The sequence below is a fragment of the Aptenodytes patagonicus genome, chromosome 8 (assembly GCF_965638725.1).
Source record: "Aptenodytes patagonicus chromosome 8, bAptPat1.pri.cur, whole genome shotgun sequence".
Classification (NCBI taxonomy): Eukaryota; Metazoa; Chordata; class Aves; order Sphenisciformes; family Spheniscidae; genus Aptenodytes; species Aptenodytes patagonicus.
The window spans coordinates 15,905,750-15,930,816 of record NC_134956.1 but is presented as its reverse complement, the minus strand read 5'-3'; the positions used below and the strand labels follow the sequence as shown (position 1 = coordinate 15,930,816).

At 44.3% G+C, this 25,067-nt stretch overlaps 1 protein-coding gene across 2 annotated transcripts in view; it reads right to left on the bottom strand.

Annotated features, from left to right (window-relative positions):
- The window catches only part of PTPRG (protein tyrosine phosphatase receptor type G), a 425,362-nt gene extending 401,184 nt beyond the window's left edge, over positions 1-24,178 (bottom strand). For both annotated transcript variants that reach the window (XM_076346545.1, XM_076346546.1), the window contains exon 1: positions 23,877-24,178. In XM_076346545.1, the coding sequence (XP_076202660.1) occupies positions 23,877-23,961 (85 nt within the window). In that variant the 5' untranslated portion in view covers positions 23,962-24,178. The remainder of the gene's footprint in view (positions 1-23,876) is intronic.
- Between the last annotated feature and the right edge of the window lie 889 nt (positions 24,179-25,067).

The following is a 25,067-nucleotide window of genomic DNA, read 5'->3' as shown; positions in this document are numbered from 1 at the left end:
TTTTGCTGGACACATTGCTCTGTGGAGCTGTCGGAACCCCCCCAGACATACGCAGGGTTTTTGATGATGGGAGCTGCACACCCCAGGTTCTCCTTCCCTCCTCTGCAGGCACGGATCTGCTCAGCTGTACGAAGAGCTGCCCACAGGTTCCTGAAGGGCCACATCGGCTAACCACAGGCAGAGCACAACAGATCAACAAAATCTTGCAGAGTTAAATTCAGGTCAATACGGTATTGTCATATTCATCAATGGAAAACTTTAAAGGCAACAGTCATTTGGTACAAACAACGCCTCATTTTTCTCCAGTGAAGTATCTCCACCATACCATCTGTGAAACATACAGTAAAAGACAAATGTGGTTTAAAAAGGACATTTTGGGAATGGAGTTTTTACATCGCAATTTCACACCAATCCTGCAAACAACAAAGTCTGTCTACCAAAGATGCTCAAAAGTCCATCCATACAAACAGACCCTTTCAAGTAACTGATACAACTCAGACTAAAACTGTGTTTGCTGCCAACATTTCATGCCTTATTCATTGTATGTTTAAATATACACATCTACAAAACAAATGTCCATGTCCACAGACCACAAGCTTATGAACAAAAAAAATTTTAAGTTTTAACAATTAATTAAACCAGTTCTCATTACCTCAATTTCCATCTGCAATTATAATCATTTCCCATTTAAAATATCTACCACATTTTATTCTTAATTAAAAATGACATCCTTGCAATGAAGTGCCATGTGAATTAACAATTCAAATGTTATCTATGCAAATTTGTTAGTCCTTTGATTTTCCCCCCCTTTATGCAAAGTCATGTGTAGGTTTATTTTTATGAAGCTTGTATAACTTCATTCAACATCGTCTACTCTGAACTCTATACATAATATTTCAATCCAAGGACGTAGAAATAAGTTGTAAATAGTACAATTTCTTTTCAAGTCTCATACCATCCATTTAAGGATCAATACATATGTGAAGAGGTATCTTTCCTAAATATTTTTTTCAAAAAATTCTGTGCGATTTTAAGATTTAAGGACACTTCTTCAGGCCCTGCTATGTAAAGCCAATGGAGAAATTACTGCAACACAACAAAAACGCATCTTTGTCTACACCTAGAGTTCCAGTGACTCGATGCCTCAACGTGACTCTCTGCCCTCAACCCTCCCATGGGCACCTCTTACCCAATTTATTTTTACCTCCCTCTGCAGTGTTTTGAGCTTTCATCCCAGATTTAAAACTTCTCCCTGCTTCATCAGCCAAGAGCAATCTCATCTCAGATACTCCAGGCGAATGAACTCAACACAGAGTATTAATGCCTTAGCATATAAATCGTTTGCCCACATTTTCTGTCGATTTCAAAGGAGTTCGGCAACAAAGTACCATTAACATGGTAACTTTTTTCCAAGTCTGTCTAGATGTTTCAGCACCCGTTTTGTACTGAGGAAACTTAAAACCCATTTAATAAGAGAGTGTCGTTAGAATAATGTATTCATAATTACATACACAGCCTACCAACGCTGATCATTGCCTTGCCCAAAGCTACTCTTCTATCCCATTCCAGCAGGAAACACACTTTCAATAAAGGACCAGCTGAAACAGTGCCGTACACATACAATGCTGGGGGATTTTCTCAGTGAGCATCAGCCAGCTCCTGACAAGAGGATGCCTGCGACTGCTGTGTTCTGGCTTCCCTGCCAAAAGAGGGCATCCTGCAGCTGGGAAAAATTAAGGCATCATACAGTAAGTTTTATTCAGCTGTATGATAGCAAAACGAGGTTATTCAGAACGGCAATTAGCTGTGTATACTTAGTAAGGAAGCAAGCAAAGGTGGCCAGCTGCTTCACAGATAAGATCCATACAGAGATTATTATTACAGACCAGAAGGTGAATTTCTCAGGGTCCAGAGGGCAGTGCAATGACTTTAAACTGAGTATACGCTTATGAGGCAATTAGATGCGTCAATATGAGGCACAAGAAAAATGCAATAGATCAGAGCAAGATCTGCAGTTTACCAAATTACGAGGACATATCTTGAAGTCAAATTATACAAATACAATTACACAAATTACACTGTAACCTTCAAAGGAAGAGCTCTTCATTGTATTCCAAAAACCTCATTGTGTTTTATTAATAAATTCTGGCAAGACAAAGTTTGAAGTCATACATTCATTTCACTGGCTAGTTTAAAACCCCCTTTATTCAATGATCTTTTTCTGTCATAATCTCCTTATCTAATTTAAACAGAGTGCATTCTCTTGCTATGAGTGTAATTTTCATTTAAGTTGCTATAACTTGTGAACAAAGGAATACGTCAATTCAACTCACCAGCTAATACGTTCTTCTGTGCTATATGAGAGCAAAAAGTAGACTATTTATACACCCCAATATGAGGATTGCTCTTTTCACTTTTTCTTACAAAAAAGCCAGATGGCTTTAAGCCCCACGTAGCACACCTGGGAGAAGTCACAGGAAGCTTTTACACAAATACTAACTCTTTTTTCTTTCTTTCCCAACCTGCAAAGACTGCTTGAGATTAAGGCAACCAGAAAGGACTGAGATGTCTGAAAGCAGTTCCCTGGCATTGCCTTCTCCTTATCCCTCTCACTCTTTTAGAAGCAAGCACGTATGAAGTCTCTCTCTCCCCCTCCAATTATGTCATTTGTCCTCTGCTAAGTCTTATCCACATTAAAAAAAAAAAAATCCTTCTATCCAACAGTGTAATTGGAGGAGCTTTAAATAGATAATTTAACCTTGGGAGGATGTTCGTTTTCACTGAGCATATCTCTCCAATCTATGAAACAGACAAACCCTTTCACCTGAGCATGCCGTTCTTTAATTGTGACAGCACTGTGAGATAATTCATTTCAAATAGTTGATCAACCCAGGGGAAGTATGAATGCCCAAATATTTAACAGACAGTGATGCCTTTTTAAATGAAAACTCAGGCTTGCAAAGCTGGTTGTTGCATGATCAACAGCATACCAATACCATCACCCAGAGACAATTTATTTTACACACCAAAAAGAATTGCTTTTTCAGAAACTATTCAGTAATTAGTGGATGTATCATTTTTGATCTCTCAGCCACTGCATATCAGTTTACCAGCTCCTAGCCTCTCTCAGAAGAGAGCTATCTGATTAAAGAGAAATGAAAAGACTACTGCTATTTGTCCTCTTTGAAAAATTCCACCAGCTCAGTATCAATGCTGACTTCATGATTATGAAGCTCAAGAGCAAACCAGATTTATCCTGAAGCCAGCCTTACAGAAGCTCAAAGGGTGAAAGTGTAGCTGTAATGTCCTCTAGATCAGAGAAACTCAGACAATGGTGAGGAAAGGCTTCCTTTTTCTGAAGTGTAGGGTGGTCTGATAGACAGGTGCATCCAAAAGGAATTCAAGCCATTAAAGGAAAAAACAATTTCTCTGTGGAATATACACCATCTCTTCCTCATTGTCAAGGTACTCATACTCAGCACTGTCAGACATTAGGACCCTTAAGGATGTCTCCTAGCCTGATAAACAGTGCCCACACACATACCAGAGTCCTCACAAGCATCTTGGATCCACTCAAACAGATCAACCTTTTGCTATGCAACATACACTTCTCTTTGTCTTCATTCCCAAGGAGACAAATCAGCTAGGCTGATACCTGCATGTATAACTCCCAGGCCAAAAAGGCTGTCTGGCAGCCTAACTTCACGGATGGCATGGCAATGCACCAAGATCCTGAATTCCCCACCAGAAAGGTGCTTCTCTCTCCCAGGATGCAAAGAGCTCCACGGTACCCTGGCTGCTCTCTCGCTCTTTGTCTCCACAGGGATTAAAGCAGGAGGAAGTCTTGCCGTTTGATACCTAAATTCAGCTGAGCCCAACAAACTGCAGCACAGGAGTTCACCTTCTCCTTTGCCACAACACTGAGAGAAGCCATCCTGGCTTACAGCAAGTTGGTTCAGTCAGCCTTGATTGCATATGCCTGGGCACGCAACTTCATCCTTGTGCAGCAAGTCTTGAAAGCACCATCAATAACTTTGCCAGCACCCTGCTGAGCCAGTCTAGGAGAAAGCAAGCACAGCTGCCACCTCAGACCTTCTCATCCAAACATACATCTTCAGTTATCCAAGCTCCCACATTAACCAAACCAGAACCCTCAAGCCACACTCGCACAGCTGGGAGAATGCAATGAGGAATCTCACAATGTTTCTCTGACCAAAACAATCCATGTCACTGAATGCAAGGAAACAACTGCATGCCTTCCTTAGTGTCTCCTTTCACTGCAATGTTTTAAGCATCACACAAGATACAGGAACATAAGGAGCCAGGACAGTGTTTGTATGGGTATATTGTGATGAACATGGTCCAAACTGTTCAAGTCTAACTAAATTTAAATGCTTCTCAATCCGGATTGACTTTGGTCTAAGGAGAACAAAGAAGTTGAGTTTGCCAGTCACAAGTGGAATGTGTTCACACTGGCCTTCATTGCAAGGAAGACAGGGCATCAGATTCAGCTTTTCTGTAGCTGTCAGATCCAACTCCAATAACAAAACCTAGAGCAATCCAACCAGGTTCAACATCCTGGAAGTGATGAAAATGCAGACTGTCATCTGAGAAGTGCTGGTTACACACAAGCCAACTTAAGAAGGTATTTTTAGCATGTTTGTCCAGCTTCATCATTTCAAAAATAGCTACGGCCCAGTCCATTGGTGCCCTTCTTAGGGATACTGGAACATCAGGAAGCATCGAGGTCTTTAGGGGCAACACACCCCGTAGCTCTTAAAGGCCTATGTTTCTTCAAAGTTAGGTTCAAACCAGGACTCTAGAAACTATCAAGTTTAAGATTCTACAATACACAGTCCCCTAGAACTGGGGGGGGTTTTCCCCTCCTCAAAATTATCATCAGATCCTTTCAATTATTTTATGCTTTGAGCAAATCACCTATGACCTGGTATATTATGCCATGCAATTTCCTTATAATTGTCACTTGCAGAATTCTCACGTGTTGCACGGTGAGAATTCTGGGCTTCACAAACACTCCTGGCATGGAATGGAAAACAGCTGAACTGGGGAAGAAGTGGCAAAGAAAAATACAGCTGAAGTTTATGTTAAAATATGTGCTAAAATTAAACTGATTTTTAGAACACCAATATGTATTTTACACAGACTCTGTTGCCACAGTTTCTATTGCCTTTTCAGTCCTTTTCTTGAAACACTAAAGAAAATATATAGTTGGTAAAACAGAGCATAGACAGGAAAAGGGAGCAATCTAACTGCGAACATGATTGTACAAATAGCTTGCTTCTTCACTGGTTTTACTCATTGAAAAAAATGTCTCTATAGGCATTAGTGTTTGAAAACAAGCAATCTCCACACATTTCCCCTCCATGACACAAACTGCCCAAATTGATGAAGCAACATGTAAACAATAAAACATCAATGCCACTGTAGCTTTTCAGGGAAGAAATTGCAATGAAGTACCATTGTTCTCTATCAACATATCCTGTAGTAGATAGTTTTTTCTTGTCAGCGTTGCAATAAATCACTCACTAATCAGATTTCATCTGACATTGTGCCATCACACTCAAGGTGGAAATCTCCACTGAACTGAACGGGGTGTGGGGGGGGTCCAGACGAAAATGAACAGTCCTGTATAACTAATTACCTGTTACTATGTAATGTAGTCTTTCTCCATACCACTTCAACTCTGGTGCAAAATTAACAGGTGCTATCACTTTTTAATATGCATACATACAACTCTGACTTCAAAGTTAACAAAAAGGCATTAGCTAAACACACTTTAGCCAAAGGAATCACAAGGCCATCTGACTTCAGTATCACCTACCAAAGAAGTTTCCTACCCTATAAAGTAGCCTCATCTGTTCTTTGGACAAGACTATTCTTCCAAAAAAGTCTCACTTCGCATTTTTGTCTATAAGCATGGATTCAGACACACATTATGAATCCCCAATGTGAAGTCAGTTCTACTCTACTACTACAACATCTGCTGAATATTTTTTCTAATCCACCTACTAACTGCTTTACTAATGGAAGAAACCTATTCAGGTGTATAATTCCTAAGCTTAATTATTATTACACCAGGTTTTAAAAGCAGTAGTATTCATACATAAATATATATATGGAAACACATAGCAACTTGAATGCAAAATAGCACCTCAGAAGTGCTCAACAGACCAGACAGAGCAGAAGACTGATGCTAGAGCATCAGAGCATCCTCCTTACCAGTGTCGTGGTTTAACCTCAGTCGGCAACTGAGCACCACGCAGCTGCTCACTCACTCCCCCCCCCCCCCCCCGCTGGGATGGGGGAGAGAATTGGAAGAGCACAAGTGAGAGAAACTCGTGGGTTGAGACAAAAACAGTTTAATAATTGAAATAAAATAATAATAATGTAATAATAATAATAATACACAAAGCAAGTGATGCACAGTGCAATTGCTCACCACCCACCGACCGATGCCCAGCCAGTCCCCAAGTAGCTGCCTCCCAAGCAGCGGCCCCCCAGTTTATGTACTGAGCATGACGTCCCATGGGATGGAATGTCCCTTTGGCCAGTTTGGCTGTGCCCCCTCCCAGCTTCTTGTGCACCTCCAGCCTTCTCAGTCGGTAAAGCATGGGAAACTAAAAAGTCCTTGGCTAGTGTAAGCACTACACATCAACAACTAAAACATCGGTGTGTTATCAACATTGTTCTCATCCTAAATCCAACACACAGCCCTGTACCAGCTACTAGGAAGGAAATTAACTCTATCCCTGCCGAAGCCAGGACAACCAGTAAGGGTGATACACAAAACACCTGAGAAATCAGGTCCTGGTGTCCGGACAACTGCTCCAACTGCTCAGCAACAAGGGGATGAATGACACTGCTAGCCTCCCTCAGCTTATGTATTCAGGCACTGGCGATTCCTGCTTGAAGCCCACATAAGGCCTGGATAGCAAACACTGCATAAGTGTAAGGGCCCAGCTACACTGGAGAGAGATGGGGCAAAGACAGGAGCCCCCAGCCCAAATGGGAGCGCTCAGGCAGATGAGAGGTAAACATCTACAGCAAAGACAATACAGTGCTCAGGAAGGCAGCACTGCACCTCTTGCTGGATTTTGGTTTTGCAGCAAGGAGGATGGCTCAGGAACCCACATGGCAAAGATTACCAGAATAACCGCAAAGGCCAGTGACCATCAGAATGATTCATCAGTGGAAGACAGTCAAGATGAAAGAGCAATGGAATGGCAAAGCAGCTTTCTAAAGGTATTGATAGTTCTGAATAATAGACAATTCTTCAGTCTAAGCACTTTCTGAGAGATGCTGCAAATATTAAAGATACTAACAGTGTATTATCCTTACAGTCCAGCTGAAAGATCTCTGGAGCTTTTTGGTTTTGGGGGTTTTGGTTTTTTTCTTTTTTGATATATACAAAACCACAGCATTAGCTCCTTCACAACCAGCTTGGCACCACTGAAGTGTCATCCTGGAAGGTAGAGCAGAGCCACATAATAAAACAAACAGGTAAGCAGGCCTCTCATATAGTACATATGTGAGGACAGCAAGGGCTGTACCCTTGAGGTACACATCAGACTTCCCCATCCTCCTTCATCACCCACCAAGTGCACCCAGGTCCTTGAGCAAAAGCAATCCCACAGATGGGTTTGCCTTTGCCCAAGGCAGGAATAACCCAGACTGTCTTCCCCAGCATATTTTCTTACGGGCACGACAGGGACCTTATCCCCTTCTACAGCACGTAAAAGTTTTGACTGGGCAGGGCCAGCCCGATTGGCAGATCCCCTCGTGTTGACTAACCGGGTGGCTTTTGCTAAATGTGTATCCCAATGTTTGAACGTCCCACCACCCATTGCTCTCAGCGTAGTCTTTAACAGTCCATTGTATCGTTTGATTTTCCCGGAGGCTGGTGCATGATAGGGGATGTGATACACCCACTCAATGCCGTGCTCTTTGGCCCAGGTGTCTATGAGGTTGTTTCGGAAATGAGTCCCGTTGTCTGACTCAATTCTTTCTGGGGTGCCACGTCACCATAGGACTTGCTTTTCAAGGCACAGGACAGTGTTCCGGGCAGTGGCACGGGGCACGGGATATGTTTCCAGCCATCCAGTGGTTGCCTCCACCATTGTAAGCACGTGGCGCTTGCCTTGGCGGGTTTGTGGGAATGTGATATAATCAACCTGCCAGGCCTCCCCATATTTATATTTCAGCCATCGTCCTCCATACCAGAGAGGCTTTAGCTGCTTGGCTTGCTTGATTGCAGCGCATGTTTCATGTTCATGGATAACCTGCGCAATAGTGTCCATGGTCAAGTCCACCCCTCGATCACGAGCCCATCTATATGTTATATTGCATCTCTTCCTTGATGGCCTGAGCTGTCATGGGCCCACCGAGCTATAAACAGTTCACCCTTATGCTGCCAGCCCAGATCCAGCTGAGCCACTTCAATCTTAGCAGCCTGATCCACCTGCTGGTTGTTTTGATGTTCTTCAGTGGCCTGACTCTTGGGTACGTGAGCATCTTTGCACATGACGTACTTTTACAACCAGCTTTGCTACCCGGGCAGCAATATCTTGCCACAATGCGGCAGCCCAGAGGGGTTTGCCTCTGCGTTGCCAGTTGCTCTGCTTCCATTGCTGCAACCACCCCCACAGGGCATTTGCCACCATCCACGAGTCAGTATAGAGATAAAGTACTGGCCATTTTTCTCCTTCAGCAATATCTAAAGCCAACTGGATGGCTTTCACCTCTGCAAACTGACTCGATTCACTTTCTCCTTCAGCAGTTTCTGCGACTTTTCGTACAGGACTCCATACAGCAGCCTTCCACCTCTGATGTTTCCCACAAGACAACAGGACCCATCAGTGAACAGGGCATATTGCTTCTTATTTTCTGGTAGTTTATTATACAGTGGGGCCTCTTCCTCCTCCTCGTGATGGCCCTGGTTCATCTTCATCTTCTAAACGAGCTGATTTTCTTGTGTATTTCTTCTTGTGTATAGGGGCAACTGATACCGGCACAGGTTGGTTCTCTGGTTCAGCTGCAGTGCCTGTCACCAGGGTTGATGTCTGGATGGTATTCCTAAATAATTGTCTAACCTTGAATGAGATCACGACCTGAACCACATTCAGGAGACATAGCAATAGGACCATGCTGGTCTGAACATCCCAAGGATATTCAAAATTCTCAAGAGCTGTTGTAACTAGCCTGAAGGAGAAAGGGAAGGTGAAAGAGCAGGGGAAAGTGGTCCCCCCATCTCCCCCATAGATTGGCTCACCTGAGGAGAAAAGGTGAAGAGTGTAATTATTAATAGTTTCTGAAAGGTGGCTCCCAAGGTACGGAGATGACAGCAACGCCGAGTACAAATACCAGATTAGTCTCACGACCAATAATTTATCATTTCATAAACCAGTAGTGTTACACAGTGCAGCAAAATTATATCCTTGATCCAGCTCCCAGAGGTAATAAAGAGCACAACAGGGAACACCTACAACAAGTAAGGTGTTACGTAACACAACTTTGAGAGCAAGCACGACAACGTTGAGACCAAATTAATCAACATTGCAACCAGCAACTATTAAACCAATATGATGAGAATGGTTATAACAAATTTGCCTTAACACACTCTGGTCAGATCTGTCATTATCTCAACCCTTCGCGCCCCATGTTGGGCACCAAGAGGACTGTTGTGGTTCAACCCAGCAGGCAGCTAAACACCACACAGCCATTTGCTCACTCCACCCCCTGCCCCCCACCCCAATGGGATGGGGGAGAGAAATGGGGGGGGGGGGAGGGAAGAGTAAGTTTCATGGGTTGAGATAAAGACAGTTTAATAGGACAGAAAAGGAAGGGAAAATAATAATGATAAAAGAATATACAAAATAAGTGATGCACAGTGCAATTGCTCACCACCCGCTGACCGATGTCCAGCCTGTCCCCGAGCAGCGGTCACCCTCCCCCCCTCCCTAGCCAACTCCCCCCAGTTTATGTACTGAGCATGAGGTCCCATGGTATGGAATGTCCCTTTGGCCAGTTGGGGTCAGCTGTCCTGGCTGTGCCCCCTCCCAGCTTCTTGCTGGCAGGGCATGAGAAGCTGAAAAGTCCTTGACTAGTGTAAGCACTGCTCAGCAACAACTAAAACATCGGTGTGTTATCAACATTATTCTCATCCTAAGTCCAAATCACAGCACTGTACCAGCTACTAGGAAGAAAATTAACTCTATCCCAGCCAAAACCAGGACAACTTGCAAGCATGAGAGCTAGCAGAAGGGTCCAGTTTTTGTTGATGCTGCTTGTATCGATCACAGCAGAAGTCACTGAAAGGCATCAAGGGAAGCACTGAACAATTCATCAGCTTTCCAGGGCAGACAGGACAGTGCTACTGACTTTGATCCTTTATTTCACTCAGTATTGTACGGCCCAGATAGTCAGTGAGAACAGAAACGGTATTCACCAAAATGATGTATTTTATTTCCAGCTCATCAAGAAAGAATACTTTCAGTAAAGCCTGTGTGCTTCAACATTATTTCCAAGGAATGCAACCAAATGTAGCAAACTCCAGGATGGCCTCTATTTCATAAATAGAAGTAAAAAGGCAAATCCAACTGTAAGCCCTGTCTCTCATACTCACTGTATGTAGTTCAGAAACATCTGGTTTTGCAAAGAAAGAAAGCATGGCCTTATTACAGTGGGTGCTCAGTCTCAGTTCAACAGAAAGCACAACTGTCAGGTAAATTAAAAACTGAAGATCAGAACAGAATTATTTAGCAAGTGAACTTGTTACTAATAGAGTGCAAATGAGACAAGCTAGAGTTGTTACCCATTGACAGCGTGCATCTTACAAGCCTCATCTGGCTCTGCAGACACAGTCTGCACCCAAAATGCCTGATGATGTCTCCCAAATACAGAAGCAAATAGGGGAATGCAATCTCAAGCGATAGAAATGAAGAGTCATTGATCAAGATAGCAATCAAAACTGTAAAGCATGAAGGTGTAATCAAGACTACTGCAAAACTATTAAGATTCCTCAGACCCAATGGAAAAAAAAAGTTAATTTTCTTCCTAAGTTGGTTTTCACCTTGAAAGCTAATTGTTGAAAGAGAAAAGGTCACACTGCTTAATAACATGAAATAGAGAAAGCAGTACATGCAGATAGTGTTTGACATGAGATATTAATTATCTTTTTGACAGGGAATCTGTTTGTGCTGTGATGTATTACTCCTTATATTGAACTACGGCTTGGGATTCACTTATGATAGGTATCACTAGTGTGTGGACAAGTCACTTTTACCTTACATTCCTGGAACGCTGTGTACCAGGTCTGCTCATATATTTTTTAAACACAGCTGGCTTCTTGGCACATAAACATAAATTCCTGTGTGGTTTTAAGTGATTAGTTAAAAAGAAATGGTTTGCTGTTTTGATATCAAATTCAAGCAATTCACACACAACTCTTAAGTTGCCTTCAAGGATGAAGGAAATGTGCTCTTCATCAGTGTCATCTATTTACTAGTTATATTTTGTTCCTACAAAACACTGCTTTAGCAGTTTACTTAAGGGAACAGACTCTTGCTTTGATTACCAGGGTAGCCAGATCTGCCTCTCTTTGCCCTTGGTTTGCCCTCTTTCTTGACTCATTAACATATCTGAATCAATGCAAGTGGAAGCAAAAGAAAAGGTGAGAGAAAACTGAACCCAAAAGATTAGAGTAACAGGTAGCTCATAATACTCAGGATCTTCAAAGGAAAGTTAAACATGAAATGAGATTTAGACCATCCAAAAGGTTCTTGTATTCGAAATTAAGAATTCCAGGAATTCTTAAATATTTCTGAAATTATGAGAAGCACGGGGCAGGATCACAGCAACCCAAAGAACCACCTGAGAAAAATATTGGCATTCACTTTTCCAGGGACTAAAGTTTCACCTTGCACAATTTAAAACAAGATGCAGAAGAATATAAATGCTCATACAGACACTGGCCCAACATTGCTAGATGCCGAACTTCACTTCACCCAGAAAAGGTAGAGCAAACACTTTACCAAAAGCTTCCATGCAAGAGCCAGGTTCTCCACCACAGCGTCTGGTCTACCCTTTATGGAAATGCTGTTTCTTAGGACACAAACTAGTTCTTCCAACTGGATACCTGCATCAGCGACAGGAAGACTTGCCAGTGAAAACTAAACCTTCATAAACTTTGTAAACACGGAGGACAACCATTACACAGTAATGTGTCCACCTCTGTCCGTTTGGGCAGCCTGTACTGCAAACTAAAGATGATTTCCTGCAACCTGTGATCAACTCGCCAGAGCAGCAACATATCCTATTTTGGACACTTCATCAGAGCATTACCTTCAGATATCTACTCTAATACTATGTTATGGTTCACCGTTGCCTTATCTAGGAAGAACCAATATTGCTTTGGTCTGAATTCCATGTTGAATTTGACCCAGGTTAATTGTTATTGCTGGCAATCTGCTGGCTGCGTGGTAAAAGCCAGCTGACAACATGACAACAGCTTCTTACATGAATTGGTGTGATGCAGATATATCCAAGCCAAGGATTGAAGGCATAGAGACCCAGACTCTGCTTTTTCCACTGGAAGTCATCCCTGCAGAACATCGCCCAAATGTGCCAGGGGAAGCCTGTGCTACCCTGCCAGTGCAGGACTCCCGGGTCAACAGCATTCACCACAGCCCCCAAGCATATGCTTCCCCTCAAGATGTTTTTAAACTACTTCTAACTGCCAAGTATTCTTTACTGTGTTTATTTCTCAGTGATGATTTAAAATAAATGTTTATTTTTAAATCATATTTAACATTTTGTTAGGTACACTGGAAAATAAACTCATTCCTACATATGCAAAAATAAGGAATTAATGAGGTCTGGCAATTACCTTGATGGAAAGAACCAAGTGACTTAGTTGAACATACAGAGGTTTACTAAAAAAAAAAAGCCTGCTCTAGTAGTTAAAAAACAAACAAAATTGCTTCTTATTGATTTTAATTTAGGTGGAAACACTAGCTGTCTCTCCAACAAAGCCAGAAATGGAAACAACTATAAATGAGTACAAGATGTGATAAGATAGACAGATTCTTAAGCAATCTAGTATAGAGATGACCTCCAGTTTAGACAGTAGTTAAAATATGATATCATATGTATGGATCAATAAGTAAGTTTGCATTTGTCTCGGCTCCAAAAGCTGGAAAGCTACATGTCTTTTTTTTTTTAGTTACTCTAAAATGTTGTCCAATTAAGCTCTACTGTTTTTTTCTTACAGATCCTCTAGATTCTAATTTACAAATAAAATCAAGAGAAGCAATTAAATGTTAAGTACTATCAGCATGTTTCCCCAAGTGATGCACATGTGCAACAGAATAGAAGTAGTCCAATCTTGATACAGAAGGCCAGGTTACAAATTGAAATACATTTGTATTACCATTACTTGCAGGCTTCACGCTCTAGCAAGTAATAACATTGGGCATCACACTCCCCTTCTGCGTGCAGCAGAGGCTCTTTGACCACGAGTCTCTCATAGGCTGCAGCAGCTGCAGATACGCTTTACTCCTCCAGTCTCCGGGGCAAGCACGCACACAGAGCGGGGGCAACCAGGGGCTGAGGGTGCACAGTAAGAGTATGTGCAGCACAGAACAACGCTGGAAGGGACTTTCGGTGATGGCCATCTAGTCCATCACTTTAAAGGCTAGTTAAAACCTTCCTGGCAGACTGCCTGGTCACTCCTCCCGGCTCTCCAAGCAGCACGCGCTGCCAGGGCCTGCCTGGCTCGTACTCCACTCTGTTCTCCTGAAGCACATGAGAAGTACCAGTATCGTTTGAGCACGATTAAGTTTATGATCCTTTCAGCATGCCAGAACTTGACCCAATATTAGCTGATCAGGTCTTCTCAGTGGTTTTTGGTGAAGGCTCTCACATTTGCAAGACAGACTTCCTCTGTACTTCAGTCATAAGGATCTCTCCACCTTCTCATCTACCTTCAGGGACACCAGCCTCTTCCCAGACAGGATACTATTAGCTGGGGGAGAAAGGATTGTTTTTCCTCATTTGGTGCATGGTACAAGTTTGCCCAAAACAAACACCATCAAGGTGGAAAGCTAAAAGCATCCAAGGGAGACCACCCTAATGGAAACAGGGCCACAGTAACAGAGCAGATCTTCTGAATTCTTGCAACTAGCTCAATATCCAGTCCCCCCATCTGCATCCAGCAGCAGAAGAAAATGAGGACACTACAAGAAACACTTTCTACCAAAAACAGCAGCATGAGCAACGGTAACAGGATGAGGGAATGGATGGGGAAGAAAAGACATTCCTAGGAAATCTATTGCCTCCTTGGAGTTACATCCAAGCCGTAATCCCCACTTCAAGTTTCTGATGAATCTTAATTGTTAGCCACATCAGCGTTATCACACAAGGGTGATAACTGTGACCAGAAGGTCACAGTCATGTTCTGGAGCTGTGTGAAGCTTTCAGTTTACAATGCTTAACAGAAGCCAAACCTTAAGATACCCATTTTAGAGAACTCCACAGCAAGCACCTGGACTATTATGGGATGCACTGACTGCTATTCCCTTAAAAACTGTTGGGCTACAAAAGGAAACAAACAGAACCAGAACAAAAGATGTATCTAAGACACTAAGATTGCAGAGGACTTAAGTCAGAGAGGCCCGCCTTTCTTTCTATTGCTAAAATTGCCACTATAGCTGTATTCAAGTCACGTAAAAAAAAAAAAAAAAAGGAGATCTATTCAAAGAGTTTATTTTAATAAAGTTAAAAACCCTAAGAATTAGTGATCCAGGCCACATCCACTGAACAGCAGACTATTTTGTTCAGCACTGACTCCAATAACGATCTAGAAGTCATACTAGGCAAACAATCAACATGAGCTCTCTTGCTGAGGCAGAAAAAACAGGCCACTGAAAATCCTTGGACAAACAGAAAGGGCAATAGCATCGTGTATATATGATATGAATAAGACCAGTGTTCAGATCTGGTGTGCACCTTTCTAAAAATAAGTTGAAAAAAATTGGAGAAAAGGCAAAAAAGATTTCTACAAAAATTATTCAAGGACTGGGTAAAATCTGATAGCAAAAGGCTTGTAGAGTTCAGGTCACTGAGTTAATAAGGACATTGTGACATGGTTTTATTGTAATGTGTAAGTACTTTCATGGTAACAAAATATCAGAGGGCTCTTTAAAGTAGGAAAGTAGTAAAGAAAAGTGAAACAGATACAAGAAAGTTGTTGAAGTGGCTGTATAGTTGCAGTTTGAGCTTCACAGCTACAGTGAATAAGTCAAACAACCACTTTTTGGTGGTTGGTTTATTTTGGTAACTACTTTATTCAAGGAAAAGAAGTTGGGTATCGCTTCAAAATGGGCATCAAACAAATAACTGATTTTTTTAAAAAAACCTGACAGCTGTTGACAGAAAACCTCACAAATTCCTTTGCAACAGCCACAGTTTTGGTCAAAAAACTAGGTACAACCCAACAGAACGATTCCAAGGACTTATACACATGACAAGCATCCCTCCAGAAAGCCAAAATTATAACAGAAGGACTGGACACTTCTGCTTCACAGCAAGCAGAATCATACAAAGAGGTGGTTTTGCATTTCACCACACAGTAAAAGAAAAACTCTCCAAGAAGCATAAAGACAGTATCAGAACTGTGCACCTTTGACACAAAGCCAGCCTATGGAAATATTGAAAAGAACATGCACAGGTGTTTTTCAGAACAATGTCATGATGAGGGTTATGGTGCAAAACCTCACCTGATGAAAGCTGCCACAGAAACAGTAGCATCAATCATGCTATGACAATTTGCAGCAGCTGAGGACCTGCCATTATGCCAAGATAAAGCATTATAAACTTGCACATTTTGTGTCCCAGGTTTACAAAGATAACAATGAATTAGTTCACAGTAAACAAAAGAGAATCACTTTACAATGCATAAACAATGTAGTAAGAAACAATTTAAAAAGTCACAGTTTCTGAAACTGCTGTCACTGAGCCCATACTTTTAACACTTACTTAAATAGCTAAAACTGCACAAAGGTGTTGCTTTGGAACACAAACAGTTATACCGAAGCCATATAATCTGATGCAAAACCCTTGGGCAAAGAAGAAAGGAAAAATAAACAACTAATTTTAGAACCTGAACACGCCATTAGCAATTCTCACCAATTAAAATATGATGCAACTGCTGTCAACAGGCAAATTTTAGTTGTATTTTAAGCATGGATTTAAATACAAAATACACAAGCTACTGCACTATAAGAATAATAAGTAAACTACTTACAAGTAGCGTGGAGGCCAACAAGAAGAAACATTTGACTGGTTCCCTCTGCATGCTTACTAAATGGATGCAATGTTTAAGAGACAGCCATGCTGCACAGACCCTCATTTCTACTTTGACTGCAGTAAATCTATACTATAATCTCCAGAAGTCTGAAAGCACCTTAGGAATCAAAATACCAATAAAAGTCTACCAAAAATTTAATCCCTAAACTCACTTGTGATAGCAATATAGATCTGCACTTAATTATTTGAAAGCTACTAGGTATCTTTATTGTCTCAACTTGGAGTTTCTGAGGGGTGGGGACGGACAGACGGATATAACAGTCCCATGCTGAGGCCCACTAAACTGAGGTTTATATAAACATACATCCATCAAAAAAAAAAAATCACTAAACTTGCTCTAAAAAACTCTTAGCCAAGACTTACTTATTTTGAGATGTGTATCACTAACTTCACTACCTCCTAAGATATAAAATGAGTTATTTTAAAATCCAGAAGGGGAGGAGGGAAAAAAAAAAAAAAGAAAAAAGAAAAAAGGGAAAAAAAAATAAATGAGAGATTTAACAGGAGAGCATTTCTAAGCACACCAAATTGACACAAAGGCAGGCACTGGTCCTCAGTGGTGCAGGGGTTACTTCACAGACATCCCTGTTTCAAAGAAATGGAATGAGGCCCAAAGAAAGTAACTTGCTTGCTGTTTAGGATCAGCAAGGGTCAGGACAGAACTGTTTCTATTTACCTCTGCAGTAGAAAAATGGCTTATCCGGTACATTGGCGCAAGTGATTTTACCATCATATCCTGCTTATTGAGTGTTCACCACTTGTTACAGTGAAGTTCTCTTCCACTCTGGGACAGCTGACACTGCTTTTCAACCAGCCTGACAAACTGACCACGGAACTCCAGGTCTAAGACTTCAGACTGCTAAAAAACAATAATCCAAATTGTAGATGTTTTTATAGGAGCAAGGAAAGGGCAAGGCACTGCTTTGATTAAAGGAAGTATTACAGCATTTTATATGTCTCTTACAAGCCTCCTGCAAGGACAGAAGATGGAAAGAGTGAAGTGTGGGAAAACTGAACAACCGTCCGCTTTGCCTGTGAGGAGTTATCTGATAGCTTTCCTTTACTGTCAGCAGAATAAACCGACTCCCAGCAGAAGAACTTTAACAGCACTCTGTCAGGGAGACAGGCACATTTTATTTCAAAAGAAAGAGAACAAAACAGCTGCCAGAAGACCAAATAACATCCGACATTTTGCTCCTAAGTACCAATGCAGCTCTTCAGGACTCAAGGTCTCATTCATTACATATCTGCAAGCAGAGAAAAGGATTTTTCAAAGCAGCTTTCCTAAGCTAAGCATCCAAGTCTCAAAACACCTAGATTTTCTTTAGAAAGGCCTCCATGCTATGAATGCAAAGTCCCTCAAAGCAGGCACTGGCAAAGGATAAACATATTCAGGCATCACTGCAGCATTTATGCATAGAAAAACTGCAACACCCACGTCAATTGAGATTTTATGTGTCAGAACTGTTGGCAGGTGCACGATGCGGTCAAGTTTTAAGTTCCTGAAAATGGTTCATCATTATTCAAATGACTTGATAATTAAGAACGCTAGTACTTCAACTCCCAAGCAAACTTGGAGGTGCATAAAAAAACCACATTAAAAAAAAACAAGGCCATGTACTAACTGATTTTACTTTAACCATAGTTCACTTGAAGACTAATTCAAATTGCCGTAAGGTGAGCCCATTCAGTGTAATAAAAAACATATCTTACAGTGATTGCACAACTTCTTAGTTTCCTTACTACCCTGTGTCCTCCCTCCTCCGCCAGTCAGCTGGGGAGTTTATTCACCACCACTGTTTCCTTCAGCTTCCCATTAATACTGCTAGCAATTAGAGAAAAGGAAAAATGAAACAAGAACAGCAATACCCGTGGAGTATCACAGTATCTTCACCGCTGTGCTTGCAATCTGCACCCTCATTCATCTGTTCACTTTCTGGGTGGGAAGAGCCTCTGCTTAGGCTACAAATATGTGACAGCTCAAGGCATAAACCAGGAATCCACTGTGTCCTGGCAGCTGTGCCTCAACAAGACAACAGTACGTTGAAAGGCAAGCATTTGAAGACATGACCAATGTAGCCCCTGATTCATCTAAGAATACACCTGTCCTCACTGAAGTGGGGCAAGATCACTTTGGAGAGCTGTTAGCAGCATTAAAAGAAAGAAGCCAGTTTGACTTGCCCTGGGGCAAGTAATGTGGATGGATATCTGTAGCCTGCAACATGGATAACATGATCATCAGCACTACCAGAAGATACTGAGTAATGGAAAAATTAACAGCAACCAAGGATCATTTTTCTGTGATTTTTTTTTCCTCTAAAGGTTTACTTACACACAGATGTAAAAACTAGCTGCTTTCATCAAAAGTTATTCTCTAGTTGGGCATCTCCAGCTGGCCACGCCCCAGGTTCCTCTGCTTAGTATGAAAGTGTGCATTAATTTACATTTTCCTTCTCTGCTTTGCTTCCAACCCCTGCATGTCTCTACAAAGCTGATACAGGCCAGTTCTTCCTGGGAGTAACTCTGGCAATCGATGAAGTCACATTCCTGTCAATCTGGTGCAAGAAGATGCAGGTCCACAATTTTCACTTGGAAGAAATATTGACAGGAGTCTACCTCATGAAGAAGGGAAAAATTTTTAAAGATATTTAGGCACCTAAAGCAGCAAGCAGTCCCCAGAAGGGATATATAAAACAATAAATTAACCCATTTGATGCATATCTGCATCCTCAGATGACTCCGTATCTTCTAAGAACACTTATCTCTATTGATGAGATTCCACTTCCTAAAATACTTAAAAATTGTCGTTTAGAATTAAACTTCAAGTAGTATGGCATGTAAATACAAGTAATTACAATTTCGTCAACACACAGGAGCAACTCTGATCTTTAAAAATGGAAGCACAGTAACTTAGGCAAACAGAAATTAGTCTCATTTTTTCATAATTTCTCAGATTGAAGTCATATATTAGCTAAAGTACAGTGTTATTACTATACCCTTAGGCTTCAGAGCACATCATGCCACATGTTCATTTGGCTGCTAAAAAGCAGCAACCAAATTATTAGCATTTTTTCCAAGGACAGTTGAGATGAATAGTTTGAAGTAATTTCTTTAATTTAGCCATGAAACTTGAACATTGAAATGAGAGTCAATGTTAATAACATTTTATTTCAGAGAACTCTAAGTATGTTAGTCCTTGAGCACTGATCATAAGATGGATAGAGTCCTCACTGTTATCTGTCTTTTCTGTAATTGGAAACAAACCCCCAACTATTAAACTTGCACAACTTGATAACTGTACAGCTTTAACTGAGTGCACGTACATAACTTCAGACGACACTTGTCCCTGCAAAGACCCAGAAACTGGGAGTGAAACCATCACCCTACTGAAATCAATAGGGTTTTTTCGGTGATTTTTATGGTACCACGCAGGACCTATTTGTTCAGCAGAGGTTTCCAGCGCAGATGCGGGAGGGACAGATGAACGACATGACATCTCTGTGCTAGACTCACAGAAGTTCCTCACTGCTCTGACCCAGACATCCATTTTCTGAATAGGATCAACAACCCTGTCATCCCCATTTCCTAGACAAAAAGGAGAGGAGATAGGGGATGAGAGCACAGTAATAGAAATCCAAACTCATACACACAGGCAAAAATCCTCCTCACTCTTCTTCCTCCTCACTCTTCCAAGCAGAGCAACGTCCCCAGCCTGAATACAGGCTTTTTAGACATTGCAAACACCCCAATACGACTGAGGGAATTCCAGTTACCCTCAAACTGTGTTCCTTTCCTTTTGGATATACTGAAATCCCTTCCTTCCACGATGCCTCTTCCTCCCTCCCCAACTTAGGAAGCCTCTTACTCTGGCTGCTAGCGCAGACAGCTCCTGTGACTACTTGAAGACTTTTGAAAGCTGTGTCCTGGCTCCGTTAACCACGAATCAGCTCCTGTAAACCTGGTAATGGATAGCAAAGCTCTCCCTTGAGTTTTCCCCCCAGAAGCGCACCAGCAAGCTCAGCTCTTACAGCCTGGGAAGGCTCACTTGACATTCTTTATCTGCAAGGACTCCATTAGCAACTTCCCGTAACATAAAGCATATTTTAAAAAGGCACTGAAAATAAGGGATAATTAAAATGTAAGAAGTGTCATCTTCATGAAAGCCACAGGACTAAATAAAGTCTTGGAGGGCCCTCTCCTGTACGTTCTGTATTCCTCTACGTGCACAACGCACCTTCCTCTGTAAAATCTTTAATAAACAAAGCCAGTCTTCTCTGTACCTTTAAAAATATCTGAAGTAGCATTTGATTAGTTCGTAGGGAAAAGCTACTAGTATATTTTTTCCTCCAAGCAGAAGACAGTTACATGCAAAATTAACTCTCAACTCGGAAGTATGAAGACTCAAAATCCAAAACCCATTTACAGACAGTTATCAGGTCAGCAACAATTTGATCCATTACCAGAGCCAATCTAGAGTTAAGATCATTACTTTCATTTATGCATCTAGCCTAAGAAAATGCTAACAATTGTCACTCCTTAGATGGCAGGATTGTCACAGCAACAGCTAAGAACTGCACAAACGTGTACTTTTTCCTTTACCAAAAAAATATTTCTCCTCTCTTGGCAAAGCACTGAGAAACTACGTAGTAAGGATATCACAGTAATGTTAATATTTATGTCTTACTGATTTTTGGTACTGTGAATTTAGATTAATGAACAAACAGACCCCATGGAAACAACCTCTCTTACCTTGTCTTAGTTTGATTTATTAAGCAATGCAATTACCAGTGACAAGCCCACAGAGAAATGCACTAAACTTAACACTTCAGAAAGAGCAAAACCTTACCCACATATTTTTTGTGCAAGAACGACTCCTTCCTCTTACTGCAAGCAAAGGAACAGCAACAAAAATATCTACTTAAACAGTGAAAACCTATTACAATCCTCCTAACAAAGGAATTCCGTAAAGACTTATTTTCTACATGGTTCATTTATCGTTGCTGAACAAAGGAAAAATAGCCTTTATTTTTCTTCACAAAGTAAAGTGATTTGCAGGGGAGAAAATAAACAGTGACCTCTCTTTCATTTAAGGAAAGCTAGATATGAAGCGGAAGGAAGAAAGATGCTTGTGAATTAACACGTAAAATAACAAATACCTTAATTCTCTAATCCCCTCTCTAGAAAATGCTATAAAAAGGTACTGAAACATTTGTGGTAGGTACTAAACAGTTAATATCTGGCCGGGATTCCCCGCCAACACAAATTCCGATGATTTGCCATTGGATGTTGTCAGCACCAATGTCCTGTTATAGTCCACTGAGATCCTCCCTGCAGCTTTCCTGCCTCGGGCATCTCTGATGTACCGGATCAGAGTCTGGAGCTCCCCCGTTTATCACGGATGTTTCACTTACCACCCCCTTGCACACACACCAGATATTACTGCTTTTCAGAAGAAGGCATAAAAGAGTAAGCAAGTCACTGAGGTCTAATGTGGTAGCTCTGTACGAAAACTAAATGCATAAAAGCCCTTCTGGAAAATAGTTTGCTTTGCAAGCAAACCTTTAGCGATGAACAGCCCTGAAACGTTCCCAAGTATTACACAGCTGTTTTACCGCTTCTGGCATTAAAGAGTTTACCTACACACAGCAAACGTCCATAGACCTACTACTCTCTGCTTGCATTCGTCTTTATATTCAAACCATAATGCAGATATTATCTGGTTCAAACACCACCGATCTAAATCAGCCAGTCGTACAATACTGTCATATTAAACCTACATCATAGCTTGTTTTCCTGAAGCATTCCTGAAGCCTGCCTTCTAGATGTAATTACTGCACAATATATATCAGAACCAGAGAGAAAGGCTTCACTCTGAGGGCTGAAATTGAGAAGAAATCAATACAAAGAAGATAAATGTTTCTTCAAGAGCTGCAGAGGTATTAATCCTCTCTCCAACTTATTTTCTTTTTGCTTCAAATCATTTTACCACGTGAGAAGCTGCTCAAAGGACTGGGATGTGATGGGTCTATCTGCTTACCTCTGTGTTTGGGGTTAGGAAAAAAGTGTATTTGAGGAAAAAAGAAAAAAAAACAAAAACAAACAAACAGAAGTGGAAGTTCCTATAAAGCTTCCAGAATTTGCTTCTTTCTTTTCACACGTGCACACCTGGACGCAACCGACGACCCGGGCTGCATCAGGAGCCTACCGATGGGACAGGAGGAGCCGCGGGGCGAGGACCTCACGGGGGGAGGGGGACTCGCCCTGCCCAAGGCCCCTCACATCACACCCACCCCACCGCGGACCCCACCGCACGGCCTCCCCGCCCCATCGCTGCCAGGAGCGGGCAAGCCCGGGAAAAAATAAAGAAAGAAACGACTCTTTGGGCGTGCGGGGGTGCTAAGCCCTTTTCAGTAAGATCCTTTCAGCCGCAGACGCGGTGGGGGGCGCGACAAAAAGAAAAAAAGCCCGCTGTGCTCCAGCGGTGCCTTGCGAGCAGGCGGGGCCCGCGCTGCGCGCCGGCGGAGGGGCGCGGGGCGGGGGGGCGGAGGGGACGCGCGGCCCCGCGGGGGCGCCGGCGGCGCGACAGCGCCCCTGGCGGACGGCCGGGGGCACCGCGGAGGCGGCGGGAGCCGGAGCCCCGCGCGGGCGCTGCAAGTTCCCCCGGGCCGGGGGCACTCCCGGGGCGGGGGCGGGGGAGACAGGGGTCCCACCGCGGGGCGCGGAGAGCGCCCACCCGGCCCCGTTACACGCGGCCCCTGCATTTCGGTGGGGGGCGCGGAGCGATGCACAGACAGAAGCCATGGGGTGCGAAGGGGGGGTGGGGGGGGTGGAAAGCACGGTGGGCGCTGGGTGCCCCCCGCCCGCACAACCCCTCTCCCACGGGTGTGCGGTGGTGGTTGCACAGAGCCAGCCCCGCGCGCGGAGCGGGCGCGCAGCCCCGCGGCCCCCCACCCCCCCCCCCCCGGCCCTGCCAAGGTCAGTACGCCCGCACGGCGAGACACCCACCGCGGACACGAGTGGGGCAGGGAGGGCAGGGACCCGCGCACAACTAAGTTTTTGGCGGGGGACGGGGGGCTGCAACAAGGGATCGGAGCGCGGAGTCACGCTCTCTTCGGGGCGGCGGGCGGCAGTCCCGCAGCACAAAGGGAGCCCCCAGGCAGCCCCGCGGAAGAAAGGCAGCGCACAAGGACCCACGCCGCCCGCCCCACGCCGTCGGGGGCTGCAATGCACCGGAGAGCGGGGATACCGCGCCGCGAGCGCGGAGCCGAGCCCATGCACCGCGCACGGCCCCGCTCGCGGGCAGCGCTGCCCGCAGCCGGGAAGGGTGCCGGGGAGCTGGGGGAAGCCCAGCGCTGGGGCCACCCGTGCAAAGGGGCCCCCGCGGTCCCTGGCGCATCCTCCGCACTCGTGAGATGCCCCGCCGGCACCTCGCGGAGGTCACGGACACGTGTGGGGGAGGCACCGGGAACCCCCCAACCGCCGCGCTCACTCACCGGGGAAGCACACCACATCATGGAGCACGGAGCTGGTGATTTTCAAGAAAAAGATCCACCAACACGGTTGCAGTAGCCTCCGCATGTCCAAAGCCGCACATCGAAAGGGGAGAGGGGCTAAAATAATTAACGCACAGGGAAAAAAAAAAAAAAAAAAGAAAAGAAAAAAAACCAAACTTGTTGAAAATAAGTTTCTCCCCGCACCCCTCTTCCTGCGAGAGAAAGCGGGGGGCTCCTGCTCGCCTCCTCAACGGGGAAAAAAATCCCACAGCCGTGGGGCAGGGGGAGGAAGGAGACGGCGCGCCGGCGGGGCGCGGGGACCCCCCGCGCGGCACAGCGCGGCGGGGCGCGGGGCGGCGCGGCTCAGGCGGGCAGCGGCGGCGGGGCGCGCGGCATGCCGCGGACGGGGCGCTCAGAGCCGCCTCCGCGCACGGGCGGGCGGGCGGCGGTCAGCAGGGGCCCCGGCGCGCTCCATCCTGCCGTACAGGAAGTGGCGGGCGAGCCCGGATCCTGGCGGAGACTTTAAAGCGGGGCGAGGGAGAGGGAGAGGGAGCGCGGCGCGGCGGCGGCGGCGAGGCGAGGCGAGGCGGCGGCGCGCCGGGCGCCCCGGCGGCGCGCCCCCGCCGCCCTTAAAGCGGCCGCGGCGGCGGGGCGGGGGCGCGCGCGCCGCGGGGGCCCGCTCCTGTGCACGCACCCGCATCCGCACTCGCGCCTCTGCCCTGCGCCCCACCGCGCCCCACCGCGCCCCGCGCACTCTCCGCGGAGCGGCGGCGGCGCCCGCCCCTTTCCCTGCGGAGTGCGTGTTGGTGGAGGCGGGGGGCGCTGCCGGCAGCGGCGGGTTTGGGGGAAAGTGTGTAATTGAGTCGGGGTAATTTGCCGTTTGTAATTTCGCATTCTGCACTCTTATCCAAGCGGTATCTGTTGGAAGTTACTTGTGTCATTATGCCGCCCTCGGTGCATGCTGCAGGGGGCCGGGGCTTGGTGGTGGGTGTCCGTGTCCCCCGTGTTCCTCCCCAGTTGTGTACATCATTCTGTGTATTGCCAGAGGTGTCCGTGTCCCCCCGAAATCGTATAGTTCTCCTCCGTCCCCTTCAGTACTGTGTATCACACTGCGTATTGCCAGAGGTCCCCCACAAAATCATACCACTTTTTTTTTTTGTCTAATGCTGTGCTGGGTCTTGCCAGAAATTC